At 37.6% G+C, this 23,372-nt stretch overlaps 1 protein-coding gene across 2 annotated transcripts in view; it reads right to left on the bottom strand.

Annotated features, from left to right (window-relative positions):
* Positions 1-4,095: 4,095 nt before the first annotated feature.
* Positions 4,096-23,372, bottom strand: part of shoc2 (SHOC2 leucine rich repeat scaffold protein) — a 168,310-nt gene continuing 149,033 nt past the window's right edge. For both annotated transcript variants that reach the window (XM_059946980.1, XM_059946979.1), the window contains exons 6-10: positions 23,106-23,294; positions 21,810-21,932; positions 18,761-18,898; positions 11,003-11,120; positions 4,096-8,097 (exon numbers count right to left, since the gene is read on the bottom strand). In XM_059946980.1, the coding sequence (XP_059802963.1) occupies positions 7,889-8,097; positions 11,003-11,120; positions 18,761-18,898; positions 21,810-21,932; positions 23,106-23,294 (777 nt within the window). In that variant the 3' untranslated portion in view covers positions 4,096-7,888. The remainder of the gene's footprint in view (positions 8,098-11,002; positions 11,121-18,760; positions 18,899-21,809; positions 21,933-23,105; positions 23,295-23,372) is intronic.

The following is a 23,372-nucleotide window of genomic DNA, read 5'->3' on the forward strand; positions in this document are numbered from 1 at the left end:
TAACTTAGCAGTTCAATGCAATACATAATAGAGAAAAATATAAATAAACAAATCAATTACAGTACAGTATAGATTTTTTTAAAACATGTAAAAACAGAAATATTGTTTATTAAAAAAATTGAAGTAGTGTCCAAGGATTCAATGTCCATTTAGGAATCGAATGGTAGAGGGCAAGAAGCTGTTCCTGAATCGCTGAGTGTGTGCCTTCAGGCTTCTGTACCTCCTACCTGATGGTAACAGTGAGAAAAGGGCATGCCCTGGGTGCTGAAGGTGCTTAATAATGGACATTGTCTTTCTGAGACACCACTCGCTAAAGATGCCCTGGGTACTTTGCAGGCTAGTGCCCAAGGTGGAGTTGATTAGATCTGCAAACTTGGCCAGAAACCCATCAATTACATTATCCAAATCAATGACCCACTGTATAACGTGAAGATAAATAGTCCCAGAACTGCCTTAAAAGGCGAAAATTACTGTGACTTACAAATTTAAGGTATTTCTTAGAATACATGCTTGAAGACCAAAAAATTGATTAAAATTAACATTTTCTATAGGAGCACAGGAGTTGGAGTACGACCTTATAGAGGTATCTTACTCACGAGGGGCATCAACAGGGTGAATGCACAATGTATTTTACCCAAGGAAAGTGAATCAAATGCTAGATGGTGCAGGTGGAAGGTGAGAAGGGAAGTATTTAAATGCCAATTTCTTCAGAGGGTGGTGTGCTTAATGGAATGAGTTACCAGAGGAAGTGGCTGAGGTGGGTACAATAGCAACATCTTAAAGACATTTGCACAGGTACATGCGTACAAGAAATTGGAAGGGATATGGACCAATCATGGGCAAATGGGACTAGCTTAGATAGACATCTTGGCCAGCATGGACAAATTGTGCTGCAGGATCAGGTCCCATGCTGCATCACTCTGACTGAAGTTATAGCTACCAGAAGTGAAAATTCAAAACAGCCTTTTAATGTTTTATATCAGAATCAAATCCTCATTCAAATCACAAAATACATTGTGAATTTTTAACCACTTTTGCAGGATTCTTCTAATGCGCTCAAGGACTTCTGCATTCATTTCATAACATTATTACATAAAAATCACTTTAAATATTCACTTTCAGGATCTGGATGTTACCATCAAAATCATTTATTGCCCATCTCTTACTGCCTTCCAGGTAGTGGCAGTGGGTGACCTCCTTGAACCACTCTGCATGAAAGTACAGCCGCAGCGCTGTGAGCAGACGTTCTAGCAGTTAGATCCTGAAATGAAATCCCTGCCATAGACTTCCAACTCAGGATGTTCTGCAACTTGTAAGATGGTGAAGTTGCCACAAGCCTGCAAACTTTAATGGTAGAGGATGCAAATTTGCAATGTGTTTTGTAGGTTGAAGCCTTTATATACCACTGGTGAAAGGAATGACATCAGTAGCATTTAGCAGCCCTAATTCAATAAGCACAAGCATATTAGTTATGGAAATACCAATAACCCGAACAGAAAAGTCTACAAAAAAAAGTAGTGGATACAGCCCAGTTTTTCACGGTAAAGACCTCCCCCTACTGAGCAGATCTACATGGAGAACTGTTGCAGAAAAATAGCATCTATCATCAGGGACCCCTACCACCAGGTTCAGGAACTGGTATTACCCTCAACCATCAAGCTTTTTATCCAGATGCGATAACTTCACTTACCCCATCATTGAACTGTTCCCACAGCCTATGGACTCACTTTCAAGAACTCTTCATCTCAAGTTCAATATTTATTGCTTATTTATTATTATTTTTCTATTTTATATTTGCAGTTTGTTGCATTTTGCACCCTGGCTGGCTGCCCTGTTAGTGCAGCCTCTCATTGATTCTATCATGATTACTAGATTTACTGAGTATGTTTGGAAGAAAGTGAATCTCCAGATTCTATATAGTGACATATATCCACTTTGATTATAAATTTACTTTGAACTTAAAGTAGTACGAAAATGGCAAGTGAAATTAAAACAAAGTAGTTTCAATATTACATCATGCAACACACGAGAAAACTAACGTATGGAGAGTTGAGGTTCAGTGGTGAGATGCTTCAATGGCTTTGTTTAAAATTCAAAAAACTGAAAACCATACTGAAGAATATTAAAAACTTATTTTCATCCACTAAATGGTTTGATATTTAGCCATATCTAATTTTGTTATCATGCTCAACTCAGTTACGCTCAAATCCATCGCTTAGGATCGGCATTTTTAAAAAGTTTATTTGATAGCTTTATTCAAACACAAATATGCCACAAACCATGAATTGGGTCCTGTTCAAATAGGAAGAGACTAAACATAGCAAAGACCACACGATTAGTAGAGGGAGGAATGAAAAGAATGTAGAAAATTGGCGAGATCCACTATTTATAAGAGCAGCAAGCAAAGCACAGCGATTATTTTTTAAAATGGGGAAAATATCTAAATTATATTTATTCTGCATGTAGCTAAACAATTTAGGTTGCTTTCATGTGAAGGGATCAACAGAAGTAATCCTGTTACCAAATTCCAGTGATTTGCATGTTTGCTGTTACAAAACAATTCCCTTTTGCATTTGAGTCAGTTTGAGAAAGACAATCAACTTTCCTGCCACTTCCTTGCTGTTACTTGGGTCTAGTTACATTTTGCATATTGTGTCAATGTTAAAGTTACACTGCATAGTTGGAGTGAATACTGAAGAGCCCTAGATATTTTTATTTTGCTTCTCAGATTGTGAATACTGAGTTCATTTGTAGTTCATCCATGAATGACAGACACTTAAAAGAGCTCATCTTTAGCTAATGCTATGATGTCAGTTTTCCATTCTTAAACAGACACAGACGTTATTGATCCTGAGGGAAAAATGGGTTTCGTTACAGCTGCACCAACCAAGAATAGTGAAGAAATATAGCAATATAAAACCATAAATAAATAATAAGTTAATCATGCCAAGTGGAAATAAGTCCAGGACCACTCTATTGGCTCAGGGTGTTTGACACTCCGAGGGAGGAGTTGTAAAGTTTGATGGTCACAGGTAGGAATGACTCAGTGATGATGCTCAGTGTTACATCTCGGTGGAATGAGTCTCTGGCTGAATGTACTCCTGTGCCTAACCAGTACATTATAGAGTTGATGTAACGTTGATGAAAGGCAATTTTACAGTCTGATTTCTGATTGGACCCAAGGCAAATGGGTTGCACACCACAGTTAGGAGCTCTAAAGTATTTCACCCATTTTATTGGTAGCCAAGTGATGCCTAGCACAAATATATTTAATTAAAAACTACTGGGGGGGGGGGGTTTAAGTCATTCCTGTTTCCCATGGGGGGGGGTGGGTGGGTGTGTGTGTGTGTGTGTGTGTGTGTGTGTGTGTGTGTGACATCAGTTCTGTACATTCAAACAAATACAAAGGGATTTCTTCTGCCAGCTGTACCTTAAAGGAATTCAGGTAGGTCACAGGCCATAGACAGGGGAAAATCAATCGGAATTTTTAGGGTCCTGTTCAACCTTAATTAAATTCCTTTGCCAAGTACACAGAACACTGCAGCACAAGAACAATTTATTGGCTGATATCTTTAAGTAAAAATGCTCGCTTTCAGTATCTTGTAAAGAAGCTGGGGGAAATACTTTAACCTTTAGTTCCTGAGAAATTAGAAAATAATAATTAGAATTAGATTAAAGCAAGCAGCATTAAACTTAAGGTTACCATTTTTCAGAAGACTTAACACATTTTAGAATAACAAAAGTTTCAGTAAATAGTTTAATATTGTTTACACCAGAAATAATGGCAACACATTAAAATGTCATCGCTTGTGTGCAAAATGAAATAGCATATCAGATATACAATCACCTGTGATAACTTGTTTTAATATTCTTACCTGAACAGAAATATTAAAAGGTCTTACTTTAAACGTTACAATGGAAGTGAATGTTCCTTCCAAGACAGCAGCCAAAAGTAATCCCCCACCCCTTTGCCACACCCATGGATCAAAGTTAATTGTACACTTAAGCCTTTAAAGTCATGCAACAGTTGCGAACGACTCAACAACAGCTCATTTACAAATTTACTATTTATAATGAATGCACAGATACACTGAATGACTTTTATAAAAACAAAATAAAGAGGCATTTTAATATTTTAAATGACAACTGGTTTAAAAATACCTGTTTACTGGTTTGTACATTGTTTATTTTGGTGAGCAGTCTAATGGTCTGATTGCACCAGTAAACAAACATATTTTGTGCTATCTGGTAAAAGGCCTGCTGAAAGCAGCAGGCAAAAAATACGTAAACCATTCTTTGTAGACTTACTAGTTGTTAGCCAAATTAGTTTAAAATAATTTATCTGCTGCCATCAGGGATATGTATAAAATTCTTTATATAAATTGCACTTAAATTCAAAATGCATCTCTAATTGTCTGATTAACTGATCATCAACTTCTCAATAGTATACTTCCAAATGTTGTAGTCTAGAAAATATCATTGCAGCTTAACTAAGAGCACAAGTCGTAAAGCTGTAGAAGGTAGTGGCTACTTTAAAGGCAGCAAAATTCAATGTGATGTTGAGTTACAGAAAAATTGGGAAGATCTAACCTTTTCAGATTGCTCGATATGACTCACTAAATTTGACTGAATCAGCCTAACCCGAAATCTGGCAAAATGAATTTTGGAACTAATCCAACAAAGCAGCTGTGTGAATGCATGAATACATTTGCACCGTTAAAAAATTCTACAAAATTGCTCACTGGGTAATGGCATAAAACATGAAGAAAAGATCCACCATTTCAGTCAATACTTCAGGAAGAATACTGAGATTACTGATGCACAGCTTCTCAGTGCATTTCTCCACTGGAATTCCACAATTAGATTTTTATAAACTGAACTGTAGACAAATTGTTAATTAAAATGGGAATATTATCTATTTCTGCTATACAGTACCAGTGGATGCAACAATAAAGTGAATACTGCAATTTTAAAACTTCACTAAGGCCGAAAACCTTAAATGATTTTGTTATTTAAAGAAAACAGAAGGACAAAGTCTTCACTATGCACTTGAAAACTTAAGATTCAAAAGGCTTTCTTTTCATATCTGCTGATACGTAATAATACATTATGCTCTATAGCAAGGTGTTCCCAACTTTTTTTTATACCATGGACCCCTACCATAATCCAAGAGGTTCGTGGACCCCAGGTTGGGAATCCCTGCCTATAACAAGGCAAGGATTGGCCAAGCACAACTTGAGGAAAAAAAATGAAAACCATAGACATTACAAATAGACCTCACAGATTTTAGATAAAAACTGATATTTAGCATGTGATCTTTTAGTTTGTTGTCCCACAGAGCCATACAATTTGCACCTTACAGTTTATATACTGGAATAACCACATTCACAGGAAATATTAAAAGTTTCTGTCCAATTCAGTTAAAAGTATTTACTTTTGTTTGCTGACATATTTTAACTAGAAAACCTTATAATTTAAATGTTTCTTGAACACCAAGTTTTGACTTACAGTATACTTCAGATTAAAGGTAAAATTAGGTATCAAGAAGTAGCCTTGCTCACATTCCAAGTACAGATCAGTGACTGTAGAACAAAAAGTCTGCAATGCAAAACAATTGCACAAAGCAGCCTAATCAATACATGTTGGACAGTGACAGCTGACACTACATTAAGCAGTCAATAAAGGCTACACTGGTACCAAAATACCATCAGCTGAAGAATACTGCTTTAATATCACTTTTACAAGTTTTGAATTTCTTTGTTGTCTCTAATTTAGGATCTGTTGGTGGTTAAAAGATGATCACAGGAATGATCAGGCAGTAAATAACTGCTAAAGAATTATTTTGATGACAACTAAGCATACAGCTTACTCCACAGTTGCTGCAGTGTTGACTAAGTATTACACTTGGTTTACAGACTTCATTTTCTACCTTGCAAATTTTTTCAGGGAATAGAAATCTTCTGAAAGAGATAACAACATAAATTACATTGATGAGCAGAGTAAGTTCACAATAGTTTTTTTGCAAGGCTCGAAGCAAGAATTCTCCAGCAAACAGATCTGAACCATTCAAGACAACAGCAAAATGTAGACAAATGATAAGTTATTATTAATGAGCATCACAGTACAGCTCGAGGAGAAAGAAAAGTGGTTCTATTTCAGTGCAATTTGAGTTTTAACAACTTTCAAAAGAAAATTTTAAAAATCCACTATTTTTGATTGTATTAAAGTCTTAAAATGCAGTATCATTTGAGAAAGACATGCAAACATGATATAAAAGCCTTCCTGTAACCAAAAAGATGCTGACAACATGCAGTGATATGTACTACACCAGCAACTGGCAATAGCCTGTACAAACACTGAATCAACTATGTCCAACTGGGGAACTTCCCTCAAGTGAACACTGAACAGAATGAATGCTTTATATCAATACTATGTGCATTTCATTTATAGAATAGTTCCTAAAAACATTTTCCATGGATTCACTGTACATGTATTCACATTAACAAACAAAGTAAACTGCCAGGACTCAAATAACCCATACATACAATTTGGAAAAATACATGCAGCAGCAAAAAATGTGTTTGAGGAAAATTAGACCTCCACACAAAGCTTCATGTGCAGACACAACATGAAGGACAGAATATAAAAATACCAAATCTTGAATGGAGTAACAGATTTGAAACTGATCACTGTGCTTTAAAGCTGGAAAGGGTTGGGGAATATGATTTTGTTACAGAATTCCAGAAACAGAGAACATTATGTTAGGCATCTATGGTCCAAAAGGTTTCAGATTGTATGCAAGAGAAAATTTGTGTTATGCAAGTGTTTCCCATGGATCACTGAGGAAAAAGCTAGCTGGGTCTGGGTGTATCCCTTTGCTTTGCTCTTAAGCTCTTCTTTGCACTTGATGGGGGGGGGGGGGTGGAGAAAGAGAGAATTATTGAAATAGGGAACAAACTTTAATGGCCATATTCCTGTATATACTACATAGATTACAGTACAATCAAATTATGAAGCAATGCAGTGTATGACCAATGGATCTGTATTATACAAATATTGCCTGTCAGCATCACACAATTGCTTAAATCAAATGGCAAATCTTGGAGACTATGATGGAACTGATCAAGAATATACAGAAATTATTTATAAGGACAATACTTGACTCCCAGAAAATCATTTAAGTAGTCTTTTTCAAATATACAAAATATGAATGTGGGGAGAAGATTTTTTTTTAAAACTTTCTCTGCATTGCCTTAATTTGCATTTGTTGTCTCTCTCTTTGGTTTAATTGTTCTCCCCACCATTGGCTTTTGAACATACATGTTCTTGACCTACCTTGCATGTTTCTTCCCTTTTCTATTTTTTCAAAATCTTCCCTTCCACCCTAAAACTTCATGACTTAACTTTCATCAATCACAGAATTAGACTGGGATACAAAAGAAAATGGCAGGCCTGAAGTACTTATAGGCTTTTGCAATTCTGGCCATGACTTATTATCTAGTGGCAGAAATCAAAGATGCAAGATAAAACTAGAATGTAATTGGCACCTACATATTCAGAGAAATCCCCAGGTCCTAATGCCTGCCACTGAATATGTTAATAGTTAAGAAAATATTACATTGCATATTAAATACACAAAGTAATATGTTCAAATGTTAATACATAAAAATCATGCTGAAGATTTTGCAACATCCATTCCCAAACCTCACCCACAAAAAAATGAATGTTACTTCTCACATGAACCCTCAGTCCAGCACTAATTCTTTACAAGTTTTTAAAAAATTCTAAATGGCTACAATTCCTCTATTACCAGAAACATACTGCAGTCTTAGTAAAATTGCTTTATATATGACAATAATGCAATTTATATTTTGTACAGTGTATTCAGTCAAACCATGGCACGATAAGGCCCCTGCATCTTCAGAAACTGGATGATGAAAGATGGGCCACCAGCTACAATCTGCGCTGGAAGATGGCTGAGTGGGCAGTTCTCAATGCTCATGATGGACAACTTGCTGCAGAGTGCCAGCTCAAAAGGAAGGCTGTGCAGATTAGGATTATCATTTAAATACAATTCCTCCAAATTTTCCAGTGTACCTGTAAAATATCCAGGAGTTTAATTAATAGAAACCTTTGTGCTGGATGCACAACTTATTGCAAAGATTTAGAATCTACAGTTCTGCTGAGCATTGCGGACATGCTATGTTGGCATCAGAATGTATGACCACACTTACGGGCTGCCCTCCAGCTTATCCTTGCATTGTGTTGGCTGCTAATACAAACAATGTATTTCACTGTATGTTTCAATGTGCATGTGAATCTGACTCTGACACAAGTAGCACTAGTCCCACAACAGGAAGAAAAATAATCAGGCTTCATCTCTGTACCATTTATTAAAACCAGCAAATTAAAACGTTAAGCTATACTTTGACATGGCATAAACAATAAATGACAATAAATAAAGATTTATGTTAGAAAGGTAAAGGGATTACAATACCATAAACACAAACTTAATCAAAGCAGAAAAAAATGAAAGTACCTAAATGAAAAGAGTATTTTGTGTGTTGCTCTGGATTTCCAACATCTGCAGAATTACATTTGTTTAGATGTTACTTATGTTTTCCATTTTACTGATTTTGATAAAAGAGCATTGACAAATTTTAATGTAAAATAGTTCATCTATTAGAGGGCAGTAAGCCTTACATCAGTAGTAGGGAAATTACTGGTTTATTAGAGATAATATTTACTCACATTTGTAAAGCATGAACTTGTTACTGATAGTCATTATATCTTTGTGCAAAGGAGGCCCTGTCTCACAAGTTTGATTTACTCTTTTTGGATGTGAAAGATATGGTGAGGTCAAGACAGTGGATGCCGTCCACATGGACTTAAGTAAAGCATTTGACAAGGTTCCTCATGTTAGGCTGATTAAGTTCTCTAAGATCAATAGTGAGTTGGTAATTTGGATACAAATTGGCTTCATCACAGAAGAAAGAATTTTCTGAATGGAGTTTGTCCCACAGCTCAGTGCTGAGACTACAAAATTTAGCAGCAGACCATCGAGTCTGCTCCACCGTTTCATCATGGCTGTTCCAATTTTCCTTTCAGCCAATCTCCTGCCTTCTCCCTGTATCCCTTTATGCCATGACCTATCAAGAATATATCAATGTCTGTCTTTAATATCCATAAAGATTCTGCCTCCACAGCTGTCTGTGGCAAAGAAATCCATAGATTCAACACTCTCTGGCTAAAGAAATTCCTCATCTCTGTTCTAAAAGGATACCCCTCTATTTTGAGGCTGTGTCCTCTAGTCTTAGACCATCCCACCATAATAAACATTATCTCTATATCCTCTCTATCAAGGTCTTTCACCATTTGATATGTTTCAATGAGGTCATCCTTCATTCTTTTGAATTCTGGTGAATACAGGCCCAGAGTCATCAAGTGTTTTTCATATCAAAAAACCAATCAATCCTGCAACCTCTTGTTTATTATAGTAATGGTCTGATTAGTCAATTTGATGGGAAAACAAGGAAAGTTGACTAAGGATACAGCATGACAGATCTCAGTTGGAAATCTGGAAAGAGAAATGGCAAATGGAGTTCAACTTAAAAAGGATGATTTTGGGAGCTCAAATGCAAGAGGAGAAAGTATTAAGTCAATGGCAGGACACTTGGTAGCATTAATATGCTCCCTGAAAGTGACAACAGAAATGGATAAACAGTACAGAGGGCATACAGCATGCATACCTTTATCATTTGGGGCATTGTGTACAAAAGTTGGCAAGTTGCATTGCATCTGTGTGAAAGTTTAGTTAGGCCACATTTGGAACAATGTATGCAGTTCTGGTTGCCACACACTACAGGAAGAATATGAAGGTCATGGAGAAGATTTACATAAGAGGTTCACCAGGATGTTGTCCAAATTGAGCTGTATTAGCTAAAAGGACAGACTGGACAAACTTGGACTGTTTTCGCTAGTGAGTCAGAGCCTGAGGAGTGACCTATGTAAGCATATAAAATAATGAGAGGCATGGACGGGGTGAATAGTCAAGGTCATTTCCCAAAGCAGAAACATCAAATGGTCAAGGTTTAATGTGAAAGGGGGAATATTTAAAGGACATTTGCAAGGCAGGTTAATATATGGAAGGTACCTGAAATTAATTGACAGAGGGAATAGTAAAAACAGATTATCACAGCAAAGTTTATGGGGCATTCCAACATACAGATATAAACCTTGTATATGGAATTAGTTTAAATTGGCAACATCATTAGACAGATGTGCTAGACAAAAGGAGCTTCAATTGTGCTGTAGTGCCTGTGTTTGATTTTAAACATTCAGTTTACACAAACCCAGTGCTCAACACAAACTTGCTTAATAATCCTGGCATGTTTTAAAAGCATTCAAACACAAGACAAAGGTTAATGAAATCCAATCTTCCACTGACACAGTAAATTTTTAATGAAACAAGTATATGCTGATAATATCTATAGCCTGCAACTTGCAGACAGACAGACATGTGGCTGGATGAGTAGAATGCCTAATGTGATGAATTCTGACCTGCTTGTGAGAGTCCCCTGAGAGGGGCATAATTCCTGTAGCTTTGATTTGGTTTCCCAAAGTCTAAAGCACAACTAGGAAAATGCAGAGATGCTGCACCATACCCCTTCCACTAGGTTAGACAGTGAGCTGGATCTGAGACCTAAGCAGAAAGAAGATCAGAGGCAATGGAGTGAAGTGAGGTGAATTATAAAGAAAAAATTCAAAAGTTATCCTTAGGACTTGCTGCCATTACGTGTTTTATTTAGGGTAGAATTGAGCATAGATCATGTAATACAATACCCAGCACTGCTGGGCTCTGACTGAAATGCTTTGTAATGGAAATTCTGTTTACTGACAGTAAGATTTCTCACCTTAACAAGTCAACATTTAAAATATTATTATAATATTTCTACATGCCAACTCAAGGTTCAAGATCATGCACCATTGGTTGTCAACTTACCAATCTCTTCAGGTAAATGAGTGAGCAAGTTCTCTCCTAAGCCAAGGTGAGTCAGACTGGTTAAGTGACCAATTCCCCTAGGAAGCGTAGTCAGCTGATTGTTGGTTAAGACCAGTTTCTATTAGGAAATAAAAATCTAGTTTTAAGCATGCATAAAACAAAAATTGACTTGGGTCAAATACACGAAGAACAGCAAATACAGGAACTTCTCCATGAAAAAAAGATATTCTGTCTTTTGCCAATTCTGATTTCCATTTATAGATTATAACTAATCTCAATGCAAACACAGGTGGGAAAAGGTCAGTTACTTATGTTTGTACTAAAATTTTAAATAAATTGCAAACTTAAGTGACAATTTTTTTTTTACAAAAATGCTGTCATATGCAAGTTGAGAATAAAAGAAACCTGTAAAGCATCATGTAGTGTGCTGGGAGTTGAACTGCAGTACTACATGCACAATGAGGTTCTATTGGGGTCTAAGCATTAATTAACAGATACATCAACATCCTATTTCAAAATAAGATTAATGTCCAAATGAAACAATTTTTCAAAATTAATCAATTTAATCAGCACTAAACAATTTTCCAAATATTGATACATAAAATCTACTTGCTTCATGCCTTAACAATAGAATATTCAATTTCAGAACAGCCACACTTTTCCGTAAAATGGTATGGAATGTAGTTGAAGAGTCTAAACAGATAATCAATTGTCATGTCAGAAAAGGAGGATCACTAAAACATTTGCAACTTTTTTTTTAAGAGCTACACAAATTATGCTGCAGAACTGGAAGGTTGATATTTATTTTAAATGATAGATGGAGGCTGACATCTCTTCTAGCTGCCGTCTTCCATCTTCACACTCCCTTTCCAACATACTGTTTCCTGCACTTTTTAAAAACTTTTTAATTTTTCTTTGTCTGCCTCTATCTATCATTCACTTGCTACACACTTTTCAAATCCACCCTACTGCTCATTTCCCCTACCCATCATCTTACAGCTCCCCTCAATCCACCAATTGCCTCACAGCCCTTTCTTGGGTTCTATTCCGTGTTGGCCATTTGCCTCCCCACTCTCAGTCCTGATGCAGAGCTTTGGCCTGAAACATTGACATATTTCTTTCCTCCCACTGATACTGCTTGACCCTCTGGGTTCTCCCAGCAGATTGTTGTGTGGTCAAGATAACAATGATTATGACTGCACACAAGTTATTCTCCTTTCCTGGCATAAACACAGAATACAACAGTTGGAAGGTGAAGCAAAGACAGCAAAACATACCAGTGACATCACACCCATGACAATTCTGATCAGCACATTTCAGAAAAAAAGTGATAGCACTCCAAAAGAAGCAATTTACAAGGTTCAGAGTTTTAGCTGCTGGAACAATGGAGGCTGCTTATTTTAGAGCAGAAAAAAATTTCATCAAGGAGTCTAACTTTGAAAAGTCTGTTAGTAAGACTTAAGCGGAAGAGCCAATAAGTGACTCAAAGTCATTAAAAAGACAGTTATCCAATTAATTGGCAGAAAGACAAATTATTTCCAAAAAGACAAATTTTAATGCCTGAAAGAATGGTGAAAATGCTCATATTTAAAAGCTTCAACTAAATATTAGAAAATGGAATTTTCAAACTTGCTTCTATTGGACAGCCATAGGTTCAAAAGAAACTTTCTCCCCTGTAGATTACTGTGATTTTAAGAATACTTTCAAACATTAAATATTTGCTACCTTCTAAAATGAGATGCGCCAACTGGGTACATGCAACCATAACTGCTGTCTCTCTAAATGATTGTACATTTAACCACATTGCACTTTGACACAATTCTTCAGGGAAAAAAATGCAAACCCAAATGATGTGTCATAAGCTTTGAAAAAGCCTTGCAAAACTTGAGCAATTGTGCAGGATTTTGTTTGAGGTCAGAAATTAGAACATTGCAAGGACTACAGAAACTTTTGATTTTATGCAGAATTCTAGTGATAAGAGTGCTCACTGCATAGAAAAGTCATCACTGCAGCTCAGTTAACTTTCAGAGACATTTAACTGTGCTGCAAATGAAAAAATATTGTCACAACAAACTTTCCTAGCTTTGCTGATTGCCACAGAATGTCAGGAATTACAACATAAACAGACTACCAAAACCACTGTGTGAGTGAGTGTTGGTATTAACCAACAAAAGCAGTCTAATCCAATACATTATAGTCACACTTAACCATTTCTCTTCAGCTGTCTAACCTATATTAATATGTAGGCAATCCACTTGAGTAAATTCAAGACATGGCAACCTTGGACTAACAAGCTTTTTCTGCTTTTCATCTTAAATCTCTTCTTTATTTGACGCAGGACATTTATTATTTCCATCAAGATAGTGGGTTCAAAGCCAGTTTCACAGGCTTAAGTAAAAACACAAAACGCTGGCAGAACTCAGCAAGCCAGACAGCATCTATGGGAGGAGGTAGTGATGACGTTTCAGGCCGAAACCCTTTCAGTGTGATCTGGTACTTCAGCATAGTACTTAAGGTGCACTGCACAAAGACAGTACTTCGGTCATGTTAAAGTTTCTACACTTTGATGTTTTTGTAAACTATCCCATAGAACTTTTGGTAAGTATGAAATGAAGTTTTCTTGTGCCATGATTGTCTCAAACAAGACAACTAGGACAGAATACAACATAGAAAGAACACAGAAGAGTACAGCACGGAAACAGGCCATTCAGCCCACAATGTTGTGCCAAACCAGCTAAAAAGCAAATCAAAAATGCACAAACACTAATTCCAAATACCTACGCAAACACAAGGAAATCTGCAGATGCTGGAAATTCAAGCAACACATACAAAATGCTGGTGGAATGCAGCAGGCCAGGCAGCACCAGGAAGTACAGTCGACGTTTCGGAAGTCCTGTTGAAGGGTCTCGGCCCAAAACGTCAACCGATTTTCTTCCTATAGTTGCTGCCTGGCCTGCTGCGTTCCACCAGCATTTTGTGTGTGTTTCCCAAATACCTACACTGTTCATATCCCTCCATCTTCCTTACATCCTTCTGCCTATCCAAATGTCTCTTAAAATGCTCTAACGTATTTGCCTCTACCACCATACTGGGCATCCACCACTCTGAGTAAGAAATCTTACCCCTCATATCCCCCTTGAACCTATCCCCTCTCACCTTCAATGCACGCCCTCTAGTATTAGGCATTTCAACCCTGGGAAATAGATACTCTCTGGTATTCTATCGATGCCTCTCATAATCTTATAAAGCTCTATCAGGTCTTCCCTCAGCCTCTGATGCTCCAGAGAAAACAACCCAAGTTTATCCAGCCTCTCATGACAGCACATGCCCTCTAAACCAGGCAGTATCCTGGTAAACCTCTTCTGCACCCTCTCCAAAGCCTTAATATCCTTCCTATAGTGGGGCAACCAGAACTGTATGCAATACTCCAGATGTGGCCTTACCAGAGTTTTAAAAGTTTGCAACCTGACTTTTGAACTCTAGGCCTCGACTAATTCCATAAGCTTTCTTTGCCACTTTCAAGGAGCTATGAACTTGGATCTCTGCTCAGCAACACTTGCCCTTAAGTGTACTGTCTCGTTGCATTTGCCCTACCAAGGAGCAATGCCTCACATTTATCTGGTTTAAACTCCATCAGCCACTTCTCTGCCCATATCTTCAACTGATCTATACTGCACTGTATTCTTTGCCAGTCTTCTACACTATCCACAATTCCACCAACCTTGGTATCAACTGCAAACTTACAAACTTACCACCCATCTACATTTTCATCCAGGTCACATATACATTAAAAACAGCAGAGGTCCCAGCACAGATCCCTGCAGGAACACCACAAATTGAAGACCTCCAGCTTGAATAAGCCCCTTCAACCACTACCATGTCTTCTATGCACAAGCCAGTTCTGCATCCAAACAGCCAATTCACCACTGACCCCATGTATCTTAATCTTCTGGATTTGCCTCCCATGTGGAACTCTGTCAATGCCTTACAAAAATCCACGTAGACAACATCCACTGCCCTACCCTCATCAATCCCTCTCATCACCTTGCCAAAACCTCAATTAAGTTGGTAAGACACGCTATGCCTTGCACAAAGTCATGCTGACTCTCCCTAAGTAGGCCATGTATTTCCAAATGCTCACATATTCTATCCCTAAGAATTTCCTCCAGCAATTTCCCTACAACTAATGCAAGATTCACTGGTTTATAGTTCCCAGGATTTTCCCCTTAATCTCCTTTTAAATAGAGGTACACCATTAGCCATTCAAGTCTGCACCTCCAGATTCTTTTAGGTCCTCACCACATCCACACCCTTACCATCAATAGTAACGAGGAGCAGTGCAGGCTTGATCTTTCTAAAGTCTATCAACATCTCCTTTGTCTTACTGATGTTGAGCTGCAGCTTGCACCATTTGACAAAGTCCTCCACCAGGTCCCTGCATTCATCCTGTCATCCCTTTCTACACCTAACTGTTGCTGAATGCATTCATATACTCAGCACTGACCCCTTGGTTCTTCGTATCCATCTCCTTAATAAATACTGAAGCAAAGTACTCATTAAGTACATCACTCACATTCTCCACATCCAAGCAAATGTAATCCCCTTTATCCTTGAGTGGTCCCACCCTCTCCCTAGTTATCCTCTTGATGGATGTATACAATGCCTCAGGATTCACCTTAATCCTGCTCATTTTAATGCTCGGAGTATTTTGGGAAAGGGTGATGAAAATCAAACTATTGGGCCTGTCATACTTGTTATTTCAGTTTTGCCATCCAATACTTTCCCTGACATCTACCTTGCAGTCCAATCCTTCCCATACTGGCCTGGTGTTTCAACTCCCAGCACCCTACAAAATTATTTTAAACTCTCCTGAATAGCAAAACTACTGGCCACAATATTGGTTTATTTCCAGTTCAGGTGCAACCAACCTTTCTCCAGAAAAGTTTTCAATAATCCAAGAACTTGAAAATCCTGTCCTTTGCACCATCTCTGCATCCACTCATTCATCCGTGCTATCACCTCATTCCTACTTGCACTAACCCGTGACACTGGGAGTAATCGGGAGGTTACTACCTTGGAGGTCCTTCTCTTTAGCCTCTTTCCTCACTCTAGATACTCACCGTATAGGACCTCTTCCCCTTCTCTGCCCGTCATTTGTTCCAATATGCACCGTGACCTCTGGCTGCTCATCCTCCTCCCCCCCCCCCCCCAAGAATATCCTGCAACTTGCTCCGATACATCCTGGACCAGCACTGGGGAAGCAACACACCATCCTGGAGTCTCTCCACGGCCACAGAATCTTCTGTCTATCCCCCTAACTACAGCACTGTCCAACTTTACTCTTCCCTGTCCTGCCTCAGAGCTGGCTGCTGCTGCTGTGCCATGATAGGTTACCCCCACAGCAGTGTCCAAAGGCAATTGTTGTGATAGGTAATGGCCACAGGGGAATCCTACACTGACTTACTTATCTCCTTTCTCTCCTGGTGAGCACCCATCTACTGTACCGAAGCCTATACTCACACCTGTTCAAAAGTCTCTTCAGCCTCCCAAATGATTATGAGTACATCCAACTCCAGCTCCAACTACCTGACAGTCAGGCACTGAAGCTGGGTGCAATTCCCACAGATCAGGTATCCTGATTTCCCACATCTGACAGGAGTTCACCCTGACCACTGTGTATTTGTTTTTTTTGGCAGCACTGTACTAATATACATTTTAGCCATTACATATATAGTGGGTACTTTTTAAGCTGTACTGCATTTTTCAATGTCACATGATCATAAAAATGCACAAGCATTACATTTTTTAAAAATCTAGATACCCTCATTTGACACCTCAACCACTGAAGTTGTCTTTTTCAGTAAAAAAGGATCAGCACTTAATCTACTTTGCTCAAACAAAATTAGCATCAGTTTTTAAACACGTTTAAATTTCTTCATCTTATCAGGCAGTGCTCAAATGTTAAATGATTGCCTCATATCCTTCCTATAATGTGGAATCCAAAAGAATACTATTTAAAAAAAAATATATTGGTGAATTAACTCGGCCTTTTTTCCTTGGAGTGACGGGGGATGAGAGGTGACCTGACAGAGGTGTATAAGATGATGAGAGGCATTGATCGTGTGGATAGTCAGAGGCTTTTTCCCAGGGCTGAAATGGCTAGCACGAGGGGGAACAGTTTTAAGGTGCTTGGAAGTAGGTACAGAGGAGATGTAACTTATAACTCAGCAAGTCAAGCAGAATCTACGGCAAGGAATAAACAGTCAGTGTTTTGGGCTGACACCCTTCATCAGGACCTGACCTGCTGAGCTCCTCCAGCATTTTGAGTGTTCCTTCAGATGGCCTAATGCCTGCTACTTGACTATGAAGTGTTATGTCTTGTTTCAATGGCCATTCTAATTCTTGGGTTACCGAACTACATCTTGGGTGTCAAAGCAATTTATAAAATGGATCTCCTACACGTATTACAAACTTTCACCAGAATCCCCACAAGGATAAGAGAGATTTATTAATTTACTGTTTCAACATATTTGATCAAGAATTTCCTTACACCATTTGAAACATTTAAGTAAACAGAAATCATAAAAAGGACATTTCAGCATTAAGAGTATGTGGCCTTTTTTTTCTCCAATACACACTGCATAGCAACCACTGGCCTGAATTCTCTCAACATACTTCAAACGATTGTAACTTCAAACAGCTCCTGCTAGACTATAAACTCAGCTTTGAACTGACATTTTTTTTATTTACATTCTCATGAGTCTGTCTTATTGACACATGATAAAGTCCAACTATCACAGAAAACCCCAAGTAATATTCTTAATATTTTATAAAAGTCATTTTTATTAGGGACAGCAAGTTAACATTAAACGTTAATGAGAGTTTCCATTTCTACATTTTTAAACCTTAAGCCACTCAAATACATGAAACTTTTTGAATTATCAACAATATTAATAAATGTCGACTGTCTTAATATTTGCTATATTTAGAGTGGGAGACATGGTAGTATAGCAGTTAGCACAATTACTTTACAGCACCAGTGATCATTAGTTGGGGTTTGACTCCTGCCACGGTCCGCAAGGAGTTTGTATATTCTTCCAGTGACCAAGTGAATTTACTCTGACATTTCAAAGATGTATGGTTAGGGTTAGTAAGGTTACATTGGTGGCAGAAACATGGTGATACTTGTGGGCTGCCCCCAGCACAATCCTCAGAATGTGTTAAACAGTTCTTTTGTATTTCAATGTGTGTGATATATAAAGCTAATTTTTAATCTTCTATGTACAGTATATAGTTCATCTTGGAATACAAATATTAATTGGAAACAAAGTAAGAACACACCTAATTTTCTAAATTCACATCAAGTGTAGTTTAAAACTGGCAGATAGATCAAGGACCACAATACACTTATTTATAAATTTTCAGCAGGTTGGATATCTTCTTAGGGTATATGAAATTGACTTATTTTATACTGCATGTTAAGCCAAATAAATTATACCTTGCATATAGAGTAGAAATGTTATTACTTTCTCTGAATTGTCAAAAGGAGATACAGCAGAAATATCATTACCATGCACTCCAGATAGGACAGGGTAAAATAGGCATTTGACAGTGGGGGAGGTTTGTCAATGTTGTGGCGGGGGGGGGGGCACTGTAGCTAGAGCTACATTTTATTAAAACCTGAAAGTACAATATAACAAAATATTAAAAGACAATAGTCTAGATTTTTTTAGTTTGGATTACATATGAATCACTTACTTGCAAATCCTTAAGGTAAGCAATTTCATTTGGAAGAGATTCAAGTTTATTTTCTTCCAAGTCCAATTCTCGCAGTTTTCTTAAGTGTCCAATGCCATGAGGCAACTTTCGAAGAAGGTTATTTGATAAGATGAGAACCTAAATGTAAGCCAGTAGGTTAATAAATTCATTTAAACTTCTACCAATAAATAATCTCATGATTGATCTCTGTTTATTTAAACATACTGCCACTTGAGCAACATGTCAAAGGATAAATATAGCTCCGCAGGTTCAATTTAAATGCCTGGAAATTTTCCTGAACACATTTGAAAAACTTTACCCCATCTAGTCCTTTTACAGCATGGGATTCCCAATTATTATGTGCAAGGTTAAAATCACCTGCTAGGTCACCTGAAAGGTCATACCTTTCCTATTTCTCAGTTCCACCCATAACACCTCATTGGACGAGTTCTCCAGTCTGTTCTGACAGAGCACTGCCGTGTCATTTTCCCCGATTAGTAATGCCACCCTTTAATCGCACCCACTCATTTAAAGCATCAGAACCCTGGAATAATGAGTTGCCAGTCCTGCCCCTCCTGCAACCAAGTCTCACTGTTGGTTACTATATCATAATTCCAGGTGTTGATCCATGCCTTGAATATATGCAGCTCATGACACTAGTCACACCATGCTGAACCTTTTGATTCTTGAGGTCTGAGGTCTTACCAACATCGGCCTCCACAATCACTCCACTAACTGTTCTGGCACTCTGGTTCCTGCAAATCTGGTTTAAACCCCACCGTGTAGCACGATCAAACCTTCCCACTAGGATATTAGTCCCCTTCCAGTTCAGGTGCAAACCATCTCTTCTATACAGGTTCCATCTTTGAAAGAGAGCCCAATGATCCAATAATCTGACGCCATCCCTCCTACACCAACTCCTCAGCTACATGTTACTCTATAATCTTCTGGCCTCACTAGCACATGGCATGGGTTGATCACATCTCTGGAGGTCCTGCCTTTTAACTTGGAACCTAACTCCATGAATTCCCCTTGCAGAACCTTGTCACTCTTCCTACACAGATCATTGGTACCTACATGGACCACGACCTGTGCCTGTTCACTCTCCCAGTTAAGAATGCTCAGGACTCGATCCGAGATGTCTTGGATCCTGGCATTAAGGAGGCAGCATACCCTTTTCCCCTTCCTGACTGTCACCCAGTTTCCTGTGTTTTGCAGCTTGGGTGTAACTACCTCTCTATATGTCCAGTCTATCACCTCCTCAGCTTTCCAAATAATCCAGAGTTCATCCAGCTACAACTTTTTAATTTTGAGTGTTAGAAGCTACAGCTGGATGCACTTCTCACAGGTGTAGTCATCAGGGATATTTGAGGTCTCCCTGCCTTCCCACATACCACAAGAGGATCATTCCACTATCCTGCCTGGCATTCCTATTGTTCCAATTGAACAATTGTAAAGAAGGGGGAAAAAAAAATCAACCTATAGATTTTTTTGTATTCTTTGACTGAAACGGCTCTTCATGTCTGCACGCTTTTATGCATTGAGTTGCTGCCACAATTGGTTGATTAGATATCGCATTAACAAGCAAGCATAAAATAAAGTGGCTATTGAGTGTAGATGTAAAGCAACCAAATTTGCCTCATGTTCTAACTTTAAAAAAAATAATGAAATAGTGGCTCAATTTTTGCTATATTCTGTAAATGACTTGTTAAGGTGTACATTAGATTTCATTTCATAAACCCCTCCCCTTGAAAATATTAAAGTTCAAATATTTTGTTATACTTCTTAATGCCATGAACCATCTGAATTAAGGTCTAAAATCCGAATACAAAAAAAAATATTGATAAGCTGATGGAACTGGGTATGAGGAATTTTTAAAACCTTCCAGTGTATAAGCTGGTTTAAAAGTTTTAATTACCTCAAAATTCCTTTTTCTTATCATTAATAGTCATTTGGAGAGATTTTTATACTTGTAAGTAAACCATAACTTCCCTCTAGATGAATGTAGGAATCTGGTATTCAATCTTCAGTGCATTTCAGTTCCAAAACATTTTGTGATACAAAATCAATGCAAACATGACAGAGACCTTGAGTCTTCATGTTGAATGCTAGCTTTTAGAGACATTTATTATTGTGATACTTATTACTCTGTTAGTGTTAGGTAAATGTAAACCCAAAGTTAATTGTAGTGAATTTTGCAAATTTGGATTTGATGCTCACTCCAAGTTTTACGGCTAGCTTGAAGTTTAGTTTGCCCGACTTCCCCAGCACTCCCTGCAACTTGCTTGTCATTGGTGAATGGTAGGTGTATTGATCCCATGTTATTCTACAACTATTTTGACATTGCAGCTTCTATGAATAATTTAGCCCAAGTGGTCTCTCACACTTTGAAAATACTGCACATCGTACAAATGAGACAAAATTAACATGATTTAAGGAAATGAAACAAATGGAATGGAGCGATGGGTCAGACACAGAATGTAAAAATGACAGGATGATTATCTGTTACAAGATAAATAGCCCCATTTTATTACATGGCATTAAAACAGCCTTTGTGTAGTCAATTAACTAAGTATGCAGTCCTGAAGCAATAATCATATCACAAACAAGAGAAAATCTGCAGATAAAATGCTGGAGGAACTCAAGCAGGCCAAGCAGCATCTATGGAAAAAGAGTACAGCTGACGTTTCAGGCCGAGACCCTTTAGCAGGACTGGAGAAAAAAAGATGGGTAGAATTAAAAGGTAGGGGGAGGGGAGGAAGAGGGGTGAAGTAAAGAGCTGTGAAGTTGATAGGCTAGAGAAGGGGGAAATCGTGACAGTAGAGGAGGCCATATATATAGACATATCAAAATGGGAATGGGAAGTGGATTAAAATGGGTGGCCCCTGGAGATCACATGTTTTCTGACGGACCTATATCTATGGCTTTTTCTTAACTCATCACCAAGTTTCTACAGCTCCAATGGGTGTGCAAAATGAAGTAAATGAGTTAAGTTTTTGCATCTGAATCCTTAAGAACACTGACGAATTTACACCCTCAGCTTTCTTACCTCTAGAGATGCCAGTCCCGAAACATCTTCTGGAATCTTTGAGAGTTGGTTGGTGGCAAGGTTCAATTCTACCATGCTTGTCCATGTTCCAAAGTCCAATGGAAGTGAAGTTAGCTGATTGTCCTACAGTGATTAGAAAACAGGTTATACATTTGGAAAGAAACAAAAATGGATGACTTCTTAAATTAATAGCATAGTTGTTTTATATCTGAAATCTTTAAGCCCACTTATTCCTTTCTGAAATTAATGGTTAAAATTAAAGACTTTTTCCATAATTTGATTTTGTGCCATTTAAATATTAAGAAAAAAGAAAAACAATGAAACATTTAATAAATGCCCTAAGCATTGTCTGTACTGAAGGATTGAAACATAGTTTAGAAAGAAATAGATTTTGTGCAACATTGGTGTATTTTACTTCATGTGGTTTATATGGTTATATGTCTGGGATTGAAGTGAAATACAGCAATGTTGCACAAAATTTATTTCTTTCTAAACTATGTTTCAATCCTGCAGTACAGACAATGCTTGGGGCATTTATAGTACTGAACTGTAAAATGAACCAATGCAAAATGTACTAAGGGAACAACGAAGAGTGGGGAAAAATACTTGCTTTAGCATTTAAAGTATGATTTTCCATAATTACATTGAAAATTAACTCATCTGCTAGCAAAATTAAATGCAGCTTGAATATCAACTCTGAAGGCATCAATTATTTTAAGACATTTAAATGGTCAATTAATTACCTAAATTTATGGGACTAAGAAATACTATGACCCTGAAAGTAATATGCAAGATGTTCAATTAAAGTTGGAAAAAGAATGGAAACTGGGAAATTTACCTAGGGAAGATTTAAGAGTTAGAGCACAAAAACTCAAAACATTACAGTGAGAGTGCCATGATCTGAAACGATGCTGAACTATAAATGGTTGTCAAAGAATTAGCACCAGGCTGGGTGGCAGCCAATTTTCAACAAGCTTGCAATACATTCTATATTCCAGCTTATTTTTGAAATCTTGAAGTCAGTAAGCTTCAAAATTTTATTTTTAACATGAAAAATTACTTCATAATATTTTAGCTTGGATAAAAATGAACTGTCTCAAAAACAGCAACTCTGCGTAAGGGAACCCTCAGTAAAAACATAGGATTGCGACTGAAAGTTATTTGAATCAAAATACTGAATAACATTTCCCATACAGTTTAAACTGGATTATCAGCTTAAATTTTCTGAATTCTGTCAGAATGCAATGGTAGAAATTGTTTGAGCTTTGCCTTGTAATATTAAACTTTACCACCTACCTTCATATTCAGCTTACTCAACACTTTAGCTCTGGAGAAGATTCCAAAAGGTATTTTATTGATTCGGTTATGTTCCATGTTGAGAGAATAGATAGTAGAAAACTGTAGGGGTCCACCAACTGGATATGACTGGAAGCAATTCCTTGCTAACGTTAAACTGGTCAAGTTTGCAAGACTTGAAAGAAGACCCTGAAACAAGGAGGGAACACAGGGAACACTCCAAGTCATTTTAAGCATGACTATATCTATATGGATTGCTCAAAAATT

Source organism: Hypanus sabinus, chromosome 22 (assembly GCF_030144855.1).
Source record: "Hypanus sabinus isolate sHypSab1 chromosome 22, sHypSab1.hap1, whole genome shotgun sequence".
Lineage (NCBI taxonomy): Eukaryota > Metazoa > Chordata > Chondrichthyes > Myliobatiformes > Dasyatidae > Hypanus > Hypanus sabinus.